The sequence below is a fragment of the Pteropus alecto genome, unplaced genomic scaffold, assembly GCF_000325575.1.
Source record: "Pteropus alecto unplaced genomic scaffold, ASM32557v1 scaffold33, whole genome shotgun sequence".
NCBI lineage: Eukaryota > Metazoa > Chordata > Mammalia > Chiroptera > Pteropodidae > Pteropus > Pteropus alecto.
In genome coordinates this window covers 10426360-10449880 of record NW_006435762.1, presented here as the reverse complement: position 1 = coordinate 10449880, position 23521 = coordinate 10426360, and the positions used below count along the sequence as shown (strand labels likewise).

At 34.7% G+C, this 23521-nt stretch overlaps 1 protein-coding gene across 13 annotated transcripts in view; it reads left to right on the top strand.

The window, feature by feature from the left end:
* PEX5L (peroxisomal biogenesis factor 5 like) overlaps nt 1–23521 on the top strand; it is a 199162-nt gene that overhangs the window by 30387 nt on the left and 145254 nt on the right. For 3 of the 13 annotated variants that reach the window (XM_006910863.2, XM_025046071.1, XM_006910860.2), the window contains exons 1-3: nt 18945–18970; nt 19687–19846; nt 21295–21366. The exons of 3 other annotated variants lie outside the window; for them this stretch is intronic. In XM_006910863.2, the coding sequence (XP_006910925.2) occupies nt 18945–18970; nt 19687–19846; nt 21295–21366 (258 nt within the window). Of the gene's footprint in view, nt 1–18758; nt 18971–19686; nt 19847–21294; nt 21367–23521 lie in introns of those variants that run through there. 7 more of the 13 variants (XM_006910861.1, XM_006910865.1, XM_006910869.1 and 4 more) reach the window with 6 other exon arrangements.

Sequence of the window (23521 nt, the reverse complement as noted above, 5' to 3'; positions counted from 1 at the left end):
AATATATTATTTATAAAACAATGACAACCCCAGCTAATGTATATATGTACATGATTAAATGTATTTATCTACAAATACGTATATTTGACTATGGCTATGGTTAAAATAGAGAAAATACATATTATATTGTTAATTATGCACAAGTCGATAGGAGTCTGTATATGGTGATATGACTATCGAGATGCAGGAGGAGTAGGCAAGCAAAACAAACAGACTAGACTATAAAAATAACACTATGATATGATCTCATTAAAGCATTTATGTCAAGTTACATATGTGTATAATATATATAGGCTTAAAACATTTAATTTAAAATGATTAAAACTTGCTGTTTTCAAACCACATTCACAGATCATTGCTTGAAAGTACAATAAAAAATAAATGTAACCAACATTATTTATCAACCCCCCTCCAAAGGATGTATGCATAGGTTTAGCTATAAGGACAAGGTTTCAAACCTTATTTTATGAGCAATGACAACAACAAAATGTAATAAAACTTAAAATGTTCTCCAAGACTGATAAATTATATAACACTGCACAAACACTGTGAAAAGTGCACATGTTTACAGAAAAGAAGCTCATAATATGTTAAATAAAAAATCAAGTTATTAAATGATATATACAATATGATCCCTTTTTATCAGTTATTCATTTATCAAAAACAATAGAAAATGGGCAAAATCAGAAATAATTGATAAGCTGGATTTCATTAAAATTAAAAACTTCTGCTTTGCAAAAGACAATGTCAAGAGAATTAGAAGAAGCCACAGACTGGGGAAGATATTTGCAAAAGACGTATCTGATAAAGTACTGCTATCCAAAATATTCAAAGAACTCTTCAATCTCAACAATAAGCAAACAATTTGATTTAAAAATTGGCCAAAGATCGTAACAGACACCTCACCAAAGAAAATATACAGAGGAAAATAAGAATATGAAAAGATCCTCCACATCCTCTATCATCAGGGAAATTCAGATGAAAACAATGAGGTACTACTGTGCACCTATTAGAATGGCCAAAATCTGAAACACTGACATCAAATGCTAGCAAGGATATGGAGCAACAGTAAGTCTCATATACTGCTGGGGGAAAATGCAAAATGGTACAGCCACTTTGGAAGACTGTTTAATGTTTTCTTATAAAAGTAAACACACTCTTACCATGTAATCCAGTAACTGCACTCCTTAGTATTTGCCCAAAGGAGCTAAAAACTTGCATCCACACTGAAACTTTCACATAGTTGTTTATAGCAGCTTCCTTCAATTGTTAAAACTTAGAAGCAGCCAAAATGTCCTTCAGTAGATGAATGAACTGCAGTACACCCATACAAAGGAAAATTATTCAGTACTTAAAAGAAATGAGCTATTAAGCCACAAAAAAAACATAGAGGAACGTTAAATGCATATTACTAATTGAAAAAATAAAAAGCCAATCTTTAAAGGCTGCATACTGTGTGATTACACTATATGACATCTGGAAAAGGCAAACTATGAAGACAATATAAAGATTACTGGTTGCAGGGAGAAACAGAGGGAAGGCACAGAGGGATGAATAAGCAGAGCACAGAGGCTTATTAAGGCAGTGGAAATACTCTTTACGATATTGCAATTCTGGATATATGCCATTACACATTTGTCCAAACCATAGAATGTACACCACCAAGAGTGAACTCTAAGATAAACTGTGGACTTTGGATAACTATGATATGTCAATGTAGGTTCATCCCTGATAACAAATGTACCATTCTGCTAAGTGATGTTGATAATAGGGGAGGCTATGCGTGAGATACATGGGAAATCTCTGTACATTCCCCTCAATCATGTGAAGAAATAAAGTCTTTAAATCTGCTCTAAAGGAAATAAAGTCTTTAAAAAAAGAAAAATGGGCAAAAGATATAAGTCGGTATTTCACCAAAGAATTTATACAAAGTGCTGACAAACTTACAAGTTATATGTTCAAATTCACTAGTAGTCAGGGAAATAAAAATTAAAGAAACAAACATTTATATAATCTCTGGAAAAATATACACTACATAGTGAATAATGAGCTCTATGTGGTAGTTTTATTAATTTTTATTTCTTTGTCTTACCTATATTTTCTACAATAAATGTGTTGCTCTTATAATAACAAGGGTTTTTTTAAGGGCTATTCAAACCCAATAGATATGATCATACAATCTTTTAACTCTTTTTTTCACCACTTAAGAGCCAGGTCAAGAATCAGATATTTCATTAAATCTTCTCAAACAATTCCATCCCACATTCTTCTTAACCATTTTGGACATTTGTGTGCATTTATTGTCTCCTCCACATGGTTTAATACGTATACTTTAGTTGCTTCATTTTGGGAAGTTTTATTTATTTAACAGCTAATTGTTGAGGATGTTAGTGCTACATACACATGTTAGGTACTTCCTTACAAGTAGGAACCATTTGTTACACTGCCATTGCATCTCCTGTTTTACTTCCTCCAGCTCTGGTGTAAAATCAGTGTTTGATAAACACATAGTGGTTAATTTTTCTCATTTGGATGACAAACACTCATTGAGTACCTACCATGCATGATAATTATGCTAACCACCAAAAGGAAGCCTTGACGAGATCTTTAATCCTGCTAAAGCAGAAAGAACACTATCTTAGACGACAGGCTCTAGCCTCAGCTCTGTCATCAACTAGTTATGTTTATGTGACCTTAACCCATTGCTTAGTTGGGAACGCTGTCTTTATTTGTGGTGTTTCTCACCTTTAGCTGTACGTTGGAATCACCTAAGGAATGTTTTTAAACGATTACTTTTTTAAAGTTATACTGATGCCGAAGCCCACCCCAGACAAATTATATGAGAGTCTCTGGAATGGGACGTGGGCATTTACATAGATTCATACCATAGCTCTTCCTTGGGGAAGCTACTTAACCTCTTTTTCTTCAGTTTTCTCATCTGTACTATGAAGGTGATAAAGGTCTTATGTACTTATGGTGAGAACTAGATGATTAAATATATGTAAAACATTTGGCATAGCCTGACCCACCATAAACACTCAATAAATGTTAGTTATTTCATGATAACATGAAATAACTTATCATGAAAATGAAATGAGTAAAAGTGTTCAATAAGTATTAAGCATGAAAATGAAATGATTAAAAGTGTTCAATAAGTATTAAACAGATAAATAAAAACTTTATAAATATGAATATGCTATTTAAATATAAAATATTTATAATATCTTATATTGCATGTAGTATTTAGGTCTGCATATTACAGAAACTTAAAGTTAATTTAAACTTTACATTTTTATAATGTCAAGCACAATATATGTGCTTAATTATAATTTTTAAATTGATTTGGTTGCATTTTTAAAGATCAGGACCACCAGAAATGTTTCTGTAATGACTATGGAAAACTTCTTGAGAATACAGTGCTATGAGAAATTTTGAAAATAGTTCTATCTAGATAGTGAGATTCCCGGGTATAGGGTACTGGCCTAATTTATTTCTGGATCTCCTAAGTGTCATACAATGACTGAGACATATTAGGAACATGATAAATAGGAGGAAGAAATTGGGAGGTGAGGACAAGAAGAGGTACACATCTCTTAGCTAAATTTGTGAACCCAAAGGAAAATATTTCAGGATATGTTCTTAAAAACATACATTATCCAAAAAAAAAGAATATACATTATCTACTTTTTTAAAATTTTGACTTTGAACAAGTAATTTAACCTTTCCATGTGGTTCAATTGTTTCATTTTTAATATTAATATGAGTATATGAATTAGCATAACTGTTCTACTTGATTTAACAAATTCGAATGCATTTTTCAAAAGTTTAAATAACTTTTAGCAATACAATGATGGAGAAGATAAAAGAACTGGAGGATGGGTTGGTTTGGATTAATTCAGTTGGTGTCATTGATACAACAGTGTTACTTAAGCTGCAGTGGAGGGATGCTGATCTTTATCAATCAAATAATTAACTTTAATATTTACTGAATGCCTGTACCATATCAGAAACTGTAATTGGTGCTGGTAGGACAGACAAGGCAAGTATGAGCCATGGTCCCTGGCTGCACATAGTGGATAGAGCCAAGCAACTTAGTTCTGTTCCGTGGACTTAGACTTGTCCCTACCACTGAGTTCTGCTGATTTCCTTGGAAGCCTGTGCAAAAAATCCCAGTAAATTCAATCAGTTCCAAAACCAGTGCTATAAAAAGCATTCCAAGTCCATCCTTTATTCTTTGTGACATGCATGTATATTTGTCTTTTAAAGCTTTATCTTAATAGTGGCATTTTACTGATTCTTCAGTAAAGAGTCTTTCAAAATGGCACAAGGAATATACATCTAGGTTTATTTCTATATGAACACCACCTTGCCAAACACTGGCATTTCCATTCCTTTTGCTGATATCGTCTTCAAGACTTGTTACCCGTGATTTGGCTCCTCACTACATTTTGTATTTTTTTAACTCCCTTCAATGAATTCTATACCTTGTTGCCTGATTAGTTTTCCTGAACCGGTACACAGACATACACTTAAAGGGACTGAGCACCAGCGTATTCCTTCTTGAGAAACATATTTTCACATCCATTTTCAACTACTTCTTGTTACATTAGAATGGAAACTTAAGTTTGTTGCAGCCCTTTCAGTTGGTTATTAAGAAATATTGTTTGACAGATATGAAGAAAGTATATATAGCTTCTAATAAAGACTAAATCCTCCTTGGTATTTGAATTAATGTTATATTTTATGAAGCTTAGTTTCTTTCTTTAATTAACAATGATCTCTTTATTAATCACTACAGTATTACTAATTAACTGACTTCCCAAGAGTTTAAAAAGAATTCATAGAATTAACAACATGAAGAATTACCTAGTACAGACCGCTACCTTGAAAATGGAAATATAGCTCAAAAAAGTTAAGCCAACTGGCCCTCTAAGAAAAAAGTGATGAAAACAAGGCTAGAACCCAGACATGGACACAGACCAAAGTCCTTCTCTACCTACTTTCCAAATCAACCATCTGTAGTCATTCTTTTTTCTGTATCCTTAATATTTTTCACCATTTCTGAAACATACTGTAAAAAATCCAGTTTGTGTTAAAAGTAGATTTAACAAAGAGGTGAACTTCAAAGGGGTCAGCGGCAAAGTGCTCACTGCTGGTGTTCTGCTCCACTTACTTACAGCAGCACCTGAGTTGGTTTAGTTGGCTTTTTGTAAAGGGGGTTGGGGGCTGATCAAGTCAGAACTCTTCGTGTGGCTTGATTTTTAGGTTCACAGGAAAGCAGACCATCAAGGGATGTTCTGATGTATCCATGAACTGTAGTTAAGCCATTCAGGGTCTTCTTAAAATAAAGCTATGCTTAGGTTTTCTCAGTACAGCATTCTAAAAGTTGACACATCAAGAATTGCTTCTCACCAGGTTCTATTTTTAAATCCTAGTCCAAAAAAAAAAAAATTTAACTTCAAGATTAAGTTTCTGAGCCATCTTTGATGACTCTTACCATCTTGCTAAAAAGATTGCTTAGTGGTTACACACTAAGGTGGAGGGCCCTGGTGACCCATTTTAAGAAAGGATCTGGAGTTACAGTTATCTTAATGTCAAAGAACACTTGAAGCGAAATGTTGGCAAAATTCAAACGCACAAAAGCCATTAGAAGACAGTTGAGTTACACACTGTCAACTCAACCTGTTAGAAGAGGGAAAGAAGAAAAGGGAAGGAAGAAGGAAGAAGAGAGGAGGAAGAGGGATGAGGGAGAGGAAGGAAAGGAAGGAGAGAAGGAAGAAAGGCAGAGAGAGAGGGAGAGAAAAATACCAGTTTATAACACCCAATATTTATTGTGTATTGTGTCAAGCACTGTTCTAAGCACTTTATGTATATTAATTGAATTTTTTCCCTGTACAACTCAAAGATATAGGTTCTGTTATTATTCTCAAATGAAAAAATTTAGGCATAGAGGAGTTAAATAACTTGCTCAAATCCATTCAGCTAGTACAGGGCAGAGCTGGCTTTAAACCAAGCAATCTGACCTCAGAGACTGACCTCTTACATCTCCACTATATGTCTTTGAACTGAATGCTTGTCTAAGAAAGCATTAAAAGGCTGTTGACTTTTCTTGAATTTTTTTTTCTTTTTCTATTTAATCAAACATGCGTTTTTGCATTATGTCATCTCAACTTTCAATCAAATTAAAATATGGGGAAGGGATGGGGCTGAGCTGAAAAACTCAGATTTGGATTAGTCAGAAAATCTTAGGTTTTAAATCTGCTCTGCTACTTATACATTGTATGACTTTGGAGATGACCCTGGAAAAAATATCCTAAACCTTTAGGGCTTTATTTGAAAACTGAGAAAAATATAAACAAACTCATGGTCTTATTATAAGAATTAAATGAGATAACATATGTAAAATCTTCATTTTAGTGAATAGCAAATCATCCTCCCCAAGGTAAATTTACTATAATTCACCCAAATGGCGAATCTTTCTGAAGGAACTAGGCAGAGAGAGGTTCCAGGTGTGAAGCCAACAAGACCAACACTAGGAAAGCATAGAGAAAATAAGATACAAAGCTAAGGTTGGTTACCCTTGCCTGGATTCTCAAGGCTTTTCATGTGCCTCCAGCAGCCTGAGGTGGGGGCAGAGAAGAAGCTATTAAAGGTGGTGATGTCCAGCAGCCACTCAAAGCTGGGTTGGACCAGGCCTGCCAAGCAGAAGAGTGATGTATTGACCTCTATGGTCACCTCTAAATTTGAATGCTGAGTTGAGGTGTAAGGCAACAGCATATATAGAATGATATCTGGCTTCCGGCCTGGAAAAGGCTGCATTTCTGTTGTTCGGGCCTGCAATCGTTCTGAAGCTTTTTCATATGCCGGTCATCTATTTTTGTCTTCTTGACTGATCCTTTCAGACTTGACCTAAGAGTTGGGTGAAACCCAAGCTATTCTGGCCTTGTGTGGGGTTACACTGTCATGCTAAGCAGGAAAAATATTAATAACAGAAACTAATATATACTGAGCACTATTCCACATGCCTTGACATATATTATTTGTCACAATCTTTATATATTGGCAGAGGAAATTGTCTGGGAGAAGTCGAGATGCTTAACCAAATCCAAAAAGTATGTCAGTACCCAGCCCTTGTTTCTATTGTACAAGAGCTGAAGTGCATAGTCCATGCTGATAATAAACAAAAGACAATATTTTTCCACCCAAATATGAAAAAAGAGCCCAGGAACATAATAGGGTCAGCAGACTTGAATATGATTCTGTGCTCTAACACTTTCTAGAAGGACAAAGTACTTTTTTTCTCCTAAAATCCACAGCTATAAATAAGGAGAATAATACCTACCTTCATGGAATTGTCTAGGAAAAGTAAAGAATATAACCCTCGTGTAAGTACTGATAAACTCTAAAGCCATAGCCATTACATATAGTTCAGAAACGTACTAAGTAACACATATGCAATTTTTTAGAAGACTAATTGGATAAATTTTAACATGGTTTATTATGGGATTTTTCCACCAGAATCTAAAAGAGATAAATTGACTTTGTTTGTCATGATTAGAGAGAGGGAAAATAAAAAATTTTTAAGGGAAAGTTGTTCCAGAACAACTTGCAGAACAAGTTTACGTTTTAATATAACAGTGGTTTTCAAACTTTTGTCTCTGTACTCTTAAAAAATATTAAAAATCCTAAAGAGTTTTTTTGTATGTGGATTATATCTATTGGCATTTACTGTATTAGAAAAGAAAACTAAGAAAAATGTTAATATGTACTTACTAAGTCAATTTAAAAATCAGTAAAATACTCATTACATGCTAACACCGAAACACCAATAACGTTAAAAAATTTTTTTAAAAAAATTAAAATTTTACAGATATGGTTCCATAGTGTAGCAGTTAGCACATCTGCTTTACACGCAGAAGGTCCTAGGTTCGCGCCCAAGGGGGCTCGGTCCATGGTCTATGGCCATGCCACCCTGGACAAGCCTGATGTCTAATCTCAGAGGCTAAGTAGGTTAGTACTTGGATGGGAGACCACTTAGGAAGACCAGGTGCTGTAGGCATAAATAATAATAAATTTTAAAAAATTTTAGTGAGAAATGTGGCATTGTTTTACATTTTGCAAACCTCTTAAATAGAATAGCTTAATAGAAGAGAATTGAATTCTCGTATCTACTTCTGCATTTAATCTGTTGCAATTTTTATTGAAATATAAGGAGGAAATTTTGTCCACACAAATATGTAGTTAGGAAAGAAAGAAGTATTTTAATAGCCTTTTCAAATAATTGTAGATATTTTTTGCTATTATGCCCAAACTTGACAGATGTTATTTCTTAAAGTTTAGTAGCAATGTGGAATCTGAAGTGATATCAATGAACTTTGTGTACTTTTTACATTAAAATACATTGGTTTTCTTTACACTTTGAATAAATCTTTAACTCATGCATAGTTTTGATAATATGCCATGCTTTGGTCATTTCGAAAATATTGAAGTCTCATATCTCAAATATTCCATACTTTATTATACAATATCAAAAAATACTTCATTAATATCACCGATCTCATTGGAAACATCTTTATCTATTGGGAAATTATCAAATTTACATGACAGATAAAAGTTTTCCAAAATTCTCTAATCGCAAACTTGAATTTGGCAAAAAATATTTTTGGTCATTTTCCTTGAAATGAGAGTCTCTCTTCATTTGTTTTCAAGGGGGTGGGGAAGCCAGATACCCACGTTCGAGTAATCATAGTTTGTCAGTCATTTTTTTCAAATAAATGTGGTTATTACATTTATTTTAAAGTGGCCAGTTCAGTTCCCAACTAGTACAGTTTGGTGCCACCACCTTAATTCATGCTAAGATGTACTGACGGTTTTACCCACTGTTGCTTTTGCGCTATCAGTGCAAATGTCAACACAGCTAAAAGATAAACAACATCTCAGTACTATTATGAAAATAGTTTTAACTTTACAGACCAAAGATTCTTTGAAAGAATCTTGGGAGCCATTAGGGTTCTTCTGACAACACTCATGTACTAGCATTGTCTCTTAAGTGTTAGGAGCATTCTTCATTCTGTTGGTTTCCAGGATTTCTTATACTTTCTTAGCAAAAACCTGTTAATGTAAGGTGAACTTGGATATGTAAGGTAGATATGGATATATGTTAATGTGAGAGGATATTTATAATATATTGTTGAGTAAAAAGAGTTTAATGTTTATATAACAATCACATTTATATCATAAAAATACATATGTATGTATGTATAAATATATATACATATGTATGTATATATGAATATATATTTATACATACATACATATATGTGTATAAATTTTTTTTGGAATGACATCAGCAAGAGAGAATAAGAAGGATTAGAAATAATGGAAGTAATTAATCATTTCCTTTTTGCTATAAAACAAAAATATTTTATTGAATATTTACCAAGCACCAACAATGTGATACAAACTTCTGTACTTAAAAAAAATTTTTGTTAATGTTTCTTTTAAGGAGAAGCTTCGGCTTTTATCATTTTAAAAAGCTTTTACCATTTGGAGCACAGTACTATCCATGGCAATTTAGTTGTTCCTTACTAAAGCCTTGCTTCATCTCTTTAAAATCCCCTCACTCGCCTACCCAGGACAATTTTACAAAAGTACAAGAGTTTTTAAAAGACCCTTTGTTAAAGTCTATATCTACTTCCAAAGATGTATTTCAAGTAATAGCCATTCTTCTCTCTCTCAGTACTATATTATCAATATATTATTCATTTTAGGGTATTCATCAGAGGTTGCAAGAAGAGTTTTCAAAAGAACCTTTACAGTGCTCTCAAATTGATACGAACTTCATGTTTTTATCACTGAAAATCTCTGCTCTGTATTGTTCTGGAGGCCTTTCTCATTGTCTCTTTAAAATTTTGTAATGACTTCTCCAATAGAAGCATCTAAGATTTGGGGGTTGAGTCCTAAAAAGGAAAAAAAGAAAGAAAAATGAAAAGATTGGAATTGCAGATGGAAGAAAACCTCCATACTCATTAGGATGCTGTGATCTTGTAGAAAGAAGTCCATTCTGGAGATCTGAGATTTGCTTCCAAGTAGCTGAATGTCCTTCAGTATTTTTCATGTAACGTGATTATTTTTAAATATTATTAACAAAAGGAAGTCTCATTAAGTAGAAACAATCTCCAAACAAACTTTGAATAAGAAGATAAATACTGTATGTGAATCTACCTTTTTCTACCTTACTTTACTTCAGCTTTCCTCCATTATTAAGTTTTATCTTTTGACAAGTTAAAAACAACTGAAATGCAGTGGAAGCAACTGTATATTGATTTTGTTTTTGTTTTTGTTTTATAGAACTCTAAATATGCCATCTCAATTCTTTTAAAAACACATTAACTTTGATGATATCCCAAATACACTTGAGCAAATGCATTTCTTTCCAATATTTTATACTCCCTAAGCAGTTCGGTTCTTAGGTTTGCATAAAGAATTCCTTTTGTTGATTTCCAAAAATCATAATAAATCCTTTTAGATGCTCGGCAGCGCTGAACAATCTTACATTGTATTTTTTTAACAGACTCCCTTTGTTTTTGTCAAATAGCAAGAAACAACAAGAAAAGTTTAGATATTGCTTTAGTACTTTACAGAGTACAAAAAATACATATTCTTCACTAAGAGCAAAATTTTTTTCTATATTAGGCAAAGTATATTCTCTCTCTTTCTTTCTCTCAAAAGTTTTTGTTTCATTGAATATTTCCTAAAATAACTTTACATATTACCGAGCGACTAGAATGTGTCTGTTGTAGGCCCATTTGCTGCTAATTTAATTCTTGACTTCAGAAAATATGGATACTTTTATCACTTATGGTAGCCAGTATTGAAAAAGTAATCTCATGATATACCAAATGATGAATGAAGCATGTTACAATAAAATTATTGTGCGTTGAATTATCTCAACTTATGTTGAAACAGGCTCTGTGGTTGCCAACTAACGGAACACTTCAGTAGCCCTCAGTTGCCCTCCTCGCCCCCAGTCTTCTTTCCTCCACCCATTTCCCACACTTTAGCCATAGTGCACTTCCTAATGCACAGTTTTGATAATGTTGCTTTTCTGCTTAAAACCCTGCAATGGCTCCACGTTGCCCTTAACATACAAGATTCTCCCTTCCTCTGCAGCCTCATCTGGGATCGCTCCCCCAAACCCTAATTCTACTCTAGCCACATGGTCCTCCTCTCAGATGTGGGAAGGCCCTGCCATCTCTACCCTTTGGTCTTCCCTATGTATCATTCTTCTGCTACTTATCTTCTCCCCAAGCCCACACTCAGACCAGCCCCTCTACTCTAGCTAGATGGCTTCTACTTATCATTAGGATCCCAGTTTGGACCTTGACACAGAGCAAAGTCCCACAGCCTCCTTCACATCCCCAGACTACTCTGTCATAAGCTCCTCACATTTTTATAATTGCTCGTTTAATTACCTCCCTTTCCCAGTAGGCATCAAGCCTTCCGAGAGAAGGGAACACACCTCCTCTCAGCCTAGTATGCTATAGAGCCCCAGAATTCACCACTTTATAGTAGGTTTTCAAAAACCCTTAGAGAATGAATGAATAACACAGTCCCTGACCTCGAGAAGCTCACAATGTAGTGGTAAAGTAGACCAAAAGTGTAGCACGTAGCACTTATACATAAAATGTTTAAAACACAAGAATAAAATGAACGCACTTTATACTCATGCCGAAAAGAAATAAAATTACCATACTCAAGAAGCTCCCTCTATTCCTTATCTCATCACCAAATAAGGGAGGTTTTTTAATAGTTTATTTTTCGAATACCATTTCTTTCTTTTCAGCTATTTTAAGCCATATGGAATTTCCTATTTAAAAAAATCAACAAAGTACCAAAAATGCCATGTGTATGTGAATGCATTCATGCTTACTTTTTCCAGTTATGGGTGTCACATTTGCTGAAAATGTCAGAAGTAATCCACTACCTATTATTAATTTTGTGATAGTTACACATAACCATATTGACTGAATCTAGCATCCTTAGTGCTAAAACAGCAACTACACATCAACACGAAGCAACCATTGTTCTAAACTAATACAATTTTGCCTGAACAAACTCATCAAGTACTTGAATGTCCAACATTATCACACACTCTACCTTGCACCTTCTCAAATTAAAAAATTGTGCCTTCATGACTCAAAGACACAATTTTTAGACATTAAGCCCTTTTTTACTTGAGCTGAGGATTCACAAAATATTTGCACTTAGGTGGTTGGTGACAATATTTTATATAAATGAAATTAAACTTTGCTTTTTACTATATTTTCCCCCTTGTGAGCAGTAATACTTCCTATATCAAGCAAGTCATTAGTTGGTGTCTATCATAAAGTAGTGTATGTGATTGGCTACCTGTCTTCTGGATTCTGCTGTTTTATTCTTTTAACTGATTGTCACACATCTGATGGATAAACCAGCTATCTATGGCCCAGATCTTTCTTGCCCCTATAAACTCTGCACCTTAGAAAAGCTCCCTCAATAAGTAGTTGCCCAGAAGCCCTTATCCATGAAGAAGATGCCTTCTTCAGCCCTGCCCAGTCTCTAGGGATTGCCATGTCTCTTCTGTAATGTTGTTATCAGTGAATTTATAAGCTTTTGGAGAAAAGGGATGAACAAAAGAAGCCATAGAGAGACTGTTGGAGACTTGACAAGAATTGCGATGTTGAGTTAGGATTCCTGAGATGATCAAGGCTGTGGGAGAGAGCCCAGAGGTGAGAGCAATGAGCTATACCTCCAGGAAATCTGTCACTCTCAGGAACAGGAAAGATTTATTTTAAGCAGTCATGGCTGTGTGTAGATTTATATGAGAAAAAAATCCTTCAAAGTTATTTGAGCCATAATAAAAAACTGGTTACAAGTCAATCAGTTACATAGATGTAGCTTAAGGGTAAACAAATTTAACCTTTTGCTTGGATTTTATGGCTGTAACACAAACTTTGGGTTGACTCTTGTCAGAAACAAAATTTTATAGACAAATTTTTTTCAAGTATGTGTTAAAGTATCAATGCCATGTATGGGTTTAGAGAAGGTATGAAAATAGAGGCACAATATAGTTGGGAAACGCAATGCGTATAGAAGCTAGTACTTTTCTTTCCTTTTTACTAAAAGATCACTGTTTTCTTTCATAATGGCATGAAATCATCATGTCCAGATCAGTTGTTATAAAGGAATTCAGCAGCAGGTGTGCAATGCCAGGTGTGCCAGCTGTCAATGAAGGGATAAAAGAGTCAGACGAGAGGCCAGTGATGAGCACACCTGTGTTTGAGATTGGAGTAACATGGTTTCACCCCCATCTTGTGGGGCCAACACATATAATAAATAAGAAATCATGTCAACGGAGATCAGAAGTGAAACATCAAGTAATAGCTTTAGTTTTAAATATTTATTGATTATTTCCTGCTTTTCTCAAGTGGCAAAGATATAGAATACATAGTTTAGTTTTTTTTCAGGGCAGGGGAACTTTTTTTACGTTATAGTACTGTTCATTTACCATTTGGGGATCCGAAATGTCAGTTTCCTCAGGCTCCTTACCTATCTTATATCAACAAACACTCTGTCCTGACATTTGAGTGATCACAGGTAAAACTAACAAATGGGAGTGCTTGCTAGTTTCATCTGGCCTTGGAAATAACACCAAGACCACGTAATGCCAAAAAATCTAGTAGATTAAAATATATCACTTTTCAATCATTATTGTCCTCAGCAGGCAGAAAACAATTTTTATATATTAGCCATTGCATGCTACACCACTGTATTTATAGCTTCAGGAACCAAGTCTAGAGGAAATGAGAAAATTACTTTTGTAGAGACAAGAACCTTCCAGATGCAAGAATTGGACTCAGAATTTTTCTGTTAAGAAGGACATTGTTTTTTGTTTGCTTTTTCTTTGAATGTGGTTTTGTTTGGTTTTGGAGGTGAGGGACGGTTAAGAAAAGTTTACTTATTGTCCTCAGAGTAATGTGGAACATTGCTGAATCTGAAATAACTGAAATTTCAAGTTTGACTTTTGTTTTCTGCCTACTGAAACTCAATAATCCACTCAACTACTGTTTCTTAGAACACATGTAACCCCTCTGCCTCTAAGAAGTCATTAGCTATCCTAGCCCTGTCCTGGGGCTTGCTACTTTTGTTGCATGTACCAGAGGTGAATAATTATTTTATAGCCCAGAGTAGACTGAAGTTGTTTGCAGGAAACATTGATGATCAAAGGATATGAAATTGAGGACATGGTGATTATTATCAACTGGAACTGCCTATCACACCACGGATTTGTCTCAAAAAGTTGAGTTGTTTGATCGCTTGTTTTTGACTGAGAACCAAAAAAAATCCCAGCTCTTTGATCAGAAATCTTCTTCCCTAATACTAGTGACAGGGCCTATCACTAGCACTCAATGCTAGAAATGTAGTTCACTGTTTTGCTTTTCACATGAAAGCCGTAAGGGAACACATCTTGAACTCATAGTGCTCTTATTCTGAAAGTTTACTGAACCAATGGTTTTGCATTTCTGAGTTTTAAAAGTAAATTACCTAAAATAAATCTTGAAAGAAAGAATGTGTAGAAATGTGATGTGTACCATACTTTAAAAATATATCACAGTGGATAGATATACAAAAAGGCAAATTTAATAAAATGTTAGTGATGGAATCTAGGTAGTAAGTATACAGGTGCTCACTATAAAATTCTTTTAACTTTGCCATATGTTTGAAACTTTTCATGATAAAATATTGGAAAAGATATAAGAAGGTGCACACCTAATAATGAATTTGTATGTTTAAGAAAATGTCATTGCACGATGATATAAGATTACGTAATTTAATGGATATTTATGTTGCAGAATTTTCATCTTTAGAAACTTGAAAAATAGAAAATGCTTTTAAGCTTATAAACTCTTCAGGGTATTCTCTTACAAACCAAGAGCCACCCTAAACAGACATTAAGGAGAGACTGCAAGGCCATAGTGAAAAGTGCATTGTGTGTCATTGCCATTTTATAATCCAACTAGTAAATAACTGGAATATTATTTTCCTAATTAGATTTAGCCTTAAAATAAAAAAAAAAATACTAAATATCTGGATATGCATATGACTTAAAACATGGTTTAAAATGCATCAACATATTTGTTGTCTTTATATTTCTTTTTTCACCCAGTAATACTATATCTTTAGAATTGAGCTTGATTGCCATATGTCACGTTTGCCCATGCCTGACCCAAAACTAAAAGATTGCACCCTGTGGCTATTTTGTTTCACTATAACATGATCACAGTTGGAGGGAAAAACACAACTGCGAATGTCTTTTAAAAAGGAAAATATATATAGTTTTTGAGAAGTGCCAGACTTAACAAGCCCCTCTGTAAGTGACTCTCTGTAAGGATAATATTTTCCCTTGAGAAAGTTGATTTCCTCCATATGTAAGAATAATAAAAGATCTGCAAATTGTCCTTGCAATTGGGAGGGCGATTACTTTCTATTTAAAAGATCTGTCAAGGCTCATGTCCTAAACAGGGGGAAGCTCTCAAGCTCTCATTCCAGGCCTTTTGGCTGCTCCTTCTCCCTTATTTTCTGTTTTCTCTTTTCATTGTTTCTCTGGCTCCCACAACAGTGGTGTTTATGGTTGTGCTGACACTTTGGGTATTTAAAAAAAGAGAAGGAACATGAGACCAAATTGATGTCAAAGACCTGAGAAGCTTATTATTATAAGGGAGAGTCAAGAGTAACGGGGCATATTAAATGCAATAAACAAAACATTCACTCCACCATCTTACCATGCTTGTCACAAGGGACATAAGCAATAACTGTAGCATGAATCTCTACATTTAAAAAAAACACAAGCTTTTATCCCTCCAGAAACATAATAAAGGAAGTATAAAGCCCTGACCTAGTCATTTTTCTAAAAAGTAGACTTAAAATGAGTCTTTTCCATGGCAATTTTATGGATCTCATATTTTGTTTCCTTTTTATAATTATAAAAGAAATTCATTCTCATTTCAAAAAGTACTCCCAAGAATAAAGAGAACATATAGATCATGCATAATTCCACCTCCCAGAGAAAGAGGCTTTTAATATTTGGTATATATCCTTCCAGGTTTTTCTTCTATAAATATATATATCACATAATTGTAAAATTTAAAAGAGAGAGATGCAGTTTTTCTCCAAAAGGACTTTGTTCTTACTTTCTTGCTTCATGAATTATCCCCCTCACCTTCTGATATCTACATTTTCACTGTCTTTACTAGTTTCTTCTTGAACTATACACTTCCTCAACACCTTTACACAAGAGCTGGGACGGGGAGAGTATAATAACTTTCCCAGCATTCTTTTCTTGTATTTTTGTCTTTCCTCTAGCATCTTGCTCCCTCTTTTTCTTTCTTTTTATTTTTTTTAACTGTGGTAAGAGCGCTTCATATGAGATCTACTATCTTAAAGTTTTCCCTTTCCCTTTTTATTCGAGCTTTCTTAAGAGAAAATAAGTCCTCTCACTATCTTTACTCCCTTACTGCCAATATGTTTATTAGTCTACTCTAAACTTGGTTCCATCCTTACTAGTTCTTTTGTTCCCAGTCCTTGATGACTTCCAAAATGCCAAATACAATGACACTTTACAATTCGCATCCTTACTTAACCTTCCGTCAGCATTTGACACGATCTAGAACTCTTTTTCCTTAGACTGTGTTCTCCTGGTTCTCCTCCTACGTAATGACCACTCTTCTTTAGCTTCCTTCACTGGATTCTTTTTTTTTTTTTTTTTTTTTCCTTTTTGGCGCATTCTTTAAATGTAACATACTCTGGGACTCCAGCCTTAATCCTTGTCTGCCTCAATGTTTTCTTGTTTAATGGGCTTGTCCTCTCCTGCAATTTTAATTATCCCCAACAATCCATATATCCCACCCTTATCTCTCTTCTAAGATAAGAGCTGTATATCCAAATTGTTGACTGGATCCTTCCATGTGGATGAACTTTCCAAAGACACCAGACTCAGCAAATATCTTCTCCTTTCTCCTTTCTCGATTCCTCCTTTCTTTCACTGATACTGTATTCAGTTGGTGGCAGCACCATTTAACAGCTGTAATAGTATAAATAACAGCAAAGACACTTTTGAAAATACTTGATACAAACTTGACCACTGAAAGAAGTAATATTTGCATTTATTTTGACATCTGTAGTCAATCACAAATTGCATTTGAGACTAATTCATACAATTAGCTCTAAAAAAAGTACGACTAGAGAATTTGATAATTAGGAGTTCATTGGTGACTGTCAAGAATGCAATTATAGTAAATTGCAAATTGCAACCTGATTGTGATTGGTTTAGAAGTGAAGAGAAAGGAAGGAACTGTAGCCAGGAAGCTCAGACCACTCTTTCAAGTTTGACAGTGAAGAGATAAAACAGATTCAACGAATGCCTTTAGGGGAAATAGGTGTGAGGAAGTCATCTTTTAGGATAGGGAAAACTGAGCGATTTTGCAGGCTGTGGGAATGAAGGTGATGGAGAAGAAGGGATTGAAGATAGGGAAGATGGGAAGATAGGAACTGATTACTGACGACCAGGAAGAAGAGAATAGGAAGGTCTCTGTTTCTTTCGTCTATATATTCTTGTATAACATTTGCTTTAATAAATTTAGGTCTACTATTCGTCATTCATTGCAGTATTGAATAAATAATAATAAAATCTTTTTTGAAATATGTATATATAATCTTTAACCTTTAGATTTATTTTGACATCTGTAGTTAGGCAAAAATTGCAATTCAGGCTAATTTGTACAATTAACTAAATCATGTATTCCTTTTTCCTTTCAAAATTTACTTTGTATTCCATTCCTAATGAGAATGAAGAATCCTTTTAATTCAACCCAGACACAATTCGGCTAGTATCTTTCAATTAATACTCTTACTTTTCAATAAAATCTTATTCTAAAATTGAACATAGGGTGCTTCATTTTTCAGGTCTCTATCCCATAAGATTATGTTCTTGTTTTGTTGCTATTTACTTGCAAAATTGTTCTATATAATATATTCCATGTCTGTGGCCATATATTGTTTTCCTATATAGTTTCCAAATTTTATGGTTTACTTAATTCAAGTGAATAAATCTACATTTCTATTCTACTTTTTCAGAGGAAAGAATGAAGGGGTGGAAGCAGGAAGTATATAGGATTAAGGAGGCATGGTGAAATGTCTGCAGAGAGAAAAAGTTAGCTGTTGGGCTCAATGTTCTTAAGAAAACTACATACCTGATTCAATGGTATTAAAAAAAATTATCAGCACTAACAAAGAACTAGATAGTTCTTCCAGGTACTCAGAAAAGATTTAGGTTGGTGTGGGGTTTCAGAGGTTGGACACTTATCTTGAGCTGAAAGCTTCTTGTAGGGAATGAGGCATTGTCAGTAAATGATGACTATTTCTCTTTCCTCACTTTTCCCACCTCAAAGTCCTCACCATTTTTTCTCCACTGCACTGATGCTCCCTCCTCAGTTGCACTTCCATCAGCTGTGCACAAAATCAGCTATAAGGAGGCAACATGCTAAAGCTGAGGTGGAAAGGGGCCTGCCCTTACTGCCTCAGTTGAAATCTTCAGCTCCAGTGTCTGCCAAGGGAGGTGGGAGGAGCACAGGAAGTGATTGCCCTGTGGCTTCTCCTCCCACAGAAGCCCTGCCTCCTCATGCTTGGACAGTGCAGAGGTTAGCTTTCTTTCTCCCTCTAGTTCAGTCCCTCGGCTAATGTGAAAGACCACGCAGAAACTATGGAGTTGCTTTTTGTGCTTGACAAAAGTGCATAGATAGAAGACAGGGATTCCTGGCTGGGAGGAGGGAGGAGAGCTGAAGATCTCTGCCTGGGCTGGCTGATCTAAGCAGTCAAAGTGGGAGCTGAGTGCTCGAAAGAGGATTATGCTCGCACTAGAGATAAGCAGTAAGTGAGCGAATAACCATTATGGCTTAGAAAAGGCTTAAACCCCCTGGGGTTATGGGGTGAACTAGAAAATATTGCTTAACTCTAGAGTAAAACTGTAAGAATTCTGACTCTGCGTGTAGCTGTGTGCTATTTGGAGACTAGGGGTTTAAGTACAGAATCAGAGCTCTAAATTCTTCCTCCCACTTTTGGAAAATGCCAACTTTTACTTACAGTAGTTGGGGATACAATTTTCTTCCCTGACTTAGCCTCTTCCCAGGAAAATGTACTACTAAATCAGATAAGGAGTTGGGATTAAATTGGAGAAGTGGAATTCGGTATTGGCAGAAATTGCAGTCTTGAATTATGTTCTGTGAATGCTGACATTTTTATATCAATTATAAGTGATTTGCTAATCACAAGAAAGTCTAGGGTGGGGCATTAAAAAGGGAAAACTAAGAGATTTTATGACAAAGAGGCTGAGTAGTCTGTATGTGTGGGATGAAATATAAAAATGTGTATAATTAATAATATATGTTTGGGTTTTTTTAAGCATTAAAGTAGAACAGCACTCAGGGAAACATAGAAGTGCTTGGATAAAAATTAGTCAGAAAAGAAGAAATTTTCATTTCAAAGACTTTTTGTGCTGGCCAACATTTTCACAATGTTTACAAAGTCAAGACAATGATTCAGGGATACTTCAGTCATTGTCATACATTATAAATACTGTTGCTGGGCAAGATCTGTGGTTCTCTGGTCAGCAAGTTCTGGCAATGAAGCCACGGCCACTGGTGCAAAGAATTCTGGGATGTCGGACAGTGAAATGAATGGAATAACCCACATTCCATCTCTACTTAATGTCCTTTTGTCCAGAAATCGGGTCATGCAAATGAGCTACTTGGTACGTATACAGATCAATATTCGGAAAGACAGTTCTAAATGTTTCGTATTAGAGGATCTCTGGACAATACTGTATGGCAACCAGTGGACTAAAAGGATGCAAAAGCAAAGTGATAGGAAGGAAATCAGCTTGATCGAAACCAACCTTGCTCTTTTTGTTTTCCATTAATCCTGAAATGGAACCTCAGATGAAGATGAGAATAACAATAGAGAGAAATACTTTGGCCATCTGTTCTGTTCTAAGTGGCTAAATTCATTAATATATGAATGAGAATTCAGATTTTATTTTTGCATCCTAACACTTGAAGATTCAGAAATCTCTTTATTACAGAAAAAAATGCACAAAAATAGTAGGTATGTTTGTTAGGGAGGAAATGGTGAAATCTGGTTTTGAAATATTACAGAGGGAAAAACAGACAAGGATCATGTCCCACAGTATAAAACAGATTTATGTCATGTTTGCTGAAAGATATAGTTTTTCCCCCAATGAGATAGGGATCCTAATATGGGACAGTAGGTACAAACATAAGACATATTTTTAATTCCCTTAATTCTAGTTGATGTATCTAATACCTAAAGGAAGGATTATTTTTCAATAATAACCTTGAACTAAAGCTATATAGTAATTTTTTTCTTTTCTTTTTCTTACTGGTCCTCTACAGAGGTACTTAGACTTCTGAAATTATGAAGAAACATGTCATTTCTGGTATTCCCATCAGTGCACTGGGAGAATGAAAAAAAAAAAAGGATTCAAATTATCTTTCTCTTATAGCACAACAATAAATAGTTTTCTAACATTGGAATGGGGGAGGTAGATGGAGAGTGGTCATTGGGGGGAAAAAAATGACAAAATGCCAGTAAAGTCATTTTTAAAGATGGCCTGTATTCCTCCATCTTTTCAAACTACCTAATTTTGAAAATTATTTTATCTTTTAAAAATTATTTCTGAGTTGTTTTTCCTGTTTTCATTTTCATCTGATTTATAAGCAAATGTAGAAAAATCTGAAGATTTATTGAGCTATATAATACTTGTCTTATTCTAAAATATATATATAAGAAATTAAAATAAAACATTTAATAGTTGAAGTCTTAACCATAGTTTTACTAATGCAGTTTCAATCTTTATGAAAAATGAGCTGAGACTCTTGAAGTGTTAAAGAATCTTTCCTGAAACTACAGTTGAAAAAAAAGCATAACAATAGTCATAGAGGACTAAAGGTGTAATTTGGATGAGAGAGCCTAGGCAAAAAATACTTAATGAATAATTACAAGCCAGCAGCTTAACTATAAGAGCATTTGCAGTTGTCCATGAGAGACTAACATAAAGAATGCTGTATTATGACCAGTGAACAAGGCTAAGTAGACTTTATCTTTAAAAGGTATTAAGTGGGAATTAAGATTATTAATGGAAAGAAACTAAATGATCATTTAAAATTATTCTTTCACAAGAAAAGTAAAGAAAAAGGATATGGAAAACTAAGCAGTGATGAAGACCTCGAAATAATTGTTGATCAAAAGCAGGTAAGTGAATGCTTGCATACATTTTCTACTATTGCACTATAGATTTTTGACAACTGAAGCCCTTTGAGCACTCAGCCCTGCCCTGGAGACTGTAATAGCCTGTGTAAGGGAGGCCTGCATAACAAAGATAGATTTTGAGAGCAACTAAGCCTCCCCCTGCATTGCCTCTGATCCACTGATTTCTGCATGTCAGCATGTATGTTCTGTATGTAAGAATGATGAAAAACAAAGCAAAACGAGATAAGAGACCTTTTGGAAAATTAAAAGTCCCACTTGAAAAAATGAATCAAAACAACGATGATGATTTGTTTAGGAAAAAAAAAAAGATTCAAACAAGAACTAGAAAGTATATTATTTTGAAAATGAGAAAAGCTACCATTAGTATAAAATAATGAATATGATTTAGGGAGAGGGGGATAAAAGACTTTAAAAACCTGAGAAACTTAAAATATATATATGTATATATATATTGCCCAATTTAGTTTCTCAGATAGTCTTCAGTAAATTCAGAGATAATTTTTAAAAAACAAAAAGAAGCTATTTCATATTCTGTAATACCAACTGTAATTTGAGAAACATCTATCTTGGGTTTTATATGGGCCCATAAGGTGAAATGAAAACTGCTTAATAGACCATAAACGATGACATACCAGGTAATGGAAGGTATCCAGCTCATGCCACTGAATTGGCATCAGCCCTTAACATCTTAGTTAATTATCAGGGAAACGAGCTAACTGCGCGTCCATTTAATGTATAAGTGGCACTGATTCTGAAGGTCATGTAAATGCAGGTAGAGATAAAGAAATAATTTAAAAGTATCTGAGCAGATGAAGAGGTTAAGAAAGAAAGCAGTCAGCAAGTTACAGAAAGGCAAGTTGAACTTGGAAATTTTTCTAATTGTGCGGTTTGTTTTGCATCATAGTGATCGCATTAAAGGAGCAATTGTGTATTCTTTGAGAAAAAAAGGGAAAAATGAACACCAGAAAATAGCAACCAAAAACAATTAACTTAGAGACTTGCTTGTTACACCTGGAATAATTGAGGTAGCTGAAGTGATCTTCTGGGAAAAACTGGCCAAACAAAGCATCTCCAGGGGAGGTGAAGAATGTGCTGATTTTATAGGTTCGCTGGAACTACCTCCAAGTTTTTCCTGCCTTATCTTACCTCTCTGGCTGCCAAGTGAAACGGTGGGGAGATGGGAGAGGTGGGCTGTATTTCTACTTAGTGTCAAATTGTCAGTTTAGTTAATAAGCTAAGTGGGGCTGGAGCCGGAGTGCTTCACTGGGCTATTAGTTCTCATTTTAACAGATGAATTGCCTGGGGCATGTGATCTCCATCTCCCACAGATCCTGCCTGTAGACTGGAATTCTCATCAAAAGACTGGACCTACCTGGTGAATGAACTAGTAAGATACAATTGAGTACATATGAGAACATTCATGCCTACAGATTTTCTATTAAAATAAAAAGTTATTTTTTAATTTCTTTTTTAATCATATAGAAAGTAAATTCTCACTCTTTTTTGTATTTCTTTAGTATCATCCTACCCCAAAGCTGCTTTTCTTTTCCTTTCTTTTTTTTTCCCAAAAGCTTCTTTTTTGTTTTAACTAAATCTTGGGATTCAGAAAACTATAAAATTACACATTGAGATCTTTGGAGTAGAAAGTCCAAGGGAGTCATTGTTCCTTTTATAGTACCTTTCACAAAATTTATGTTGTTGACCCTAAACGCGTTTTAGTAATGATTAAGGAATTAAAAAAAAAAAAAAAAACCCACTAGAGAGTGAGAGAACCAACTTTCCTGCTTCTTGAGAAAATAACTCTTTCCTTACCTGGATCAAATGAGAAAGAATTGTATTTGCCCAGTCATTGTTTGCCTCTGTAGTTACCATATTTCCTCCAAGTGCCATTGTGCCATTTGGCACCAGTTGGCAGTGACCCAGCTTTGCTGAATCATTCATGTCAAAACATGTTTCAAAAGGTGAGTAATTATGAATATGACTTGGCACTGGCGTTTGCTGTTGGCTGTAAGAGTAGTCTTTCGTTTGGGGGGAAGTTTTATCTAGTGTCAATGTTGTGAGTAAATCCTAGGTTGAAACGATGACAGTGTTGATACCTGGAAGTAAAATATTTGGGAAAACACTTGAATTAGTGTTT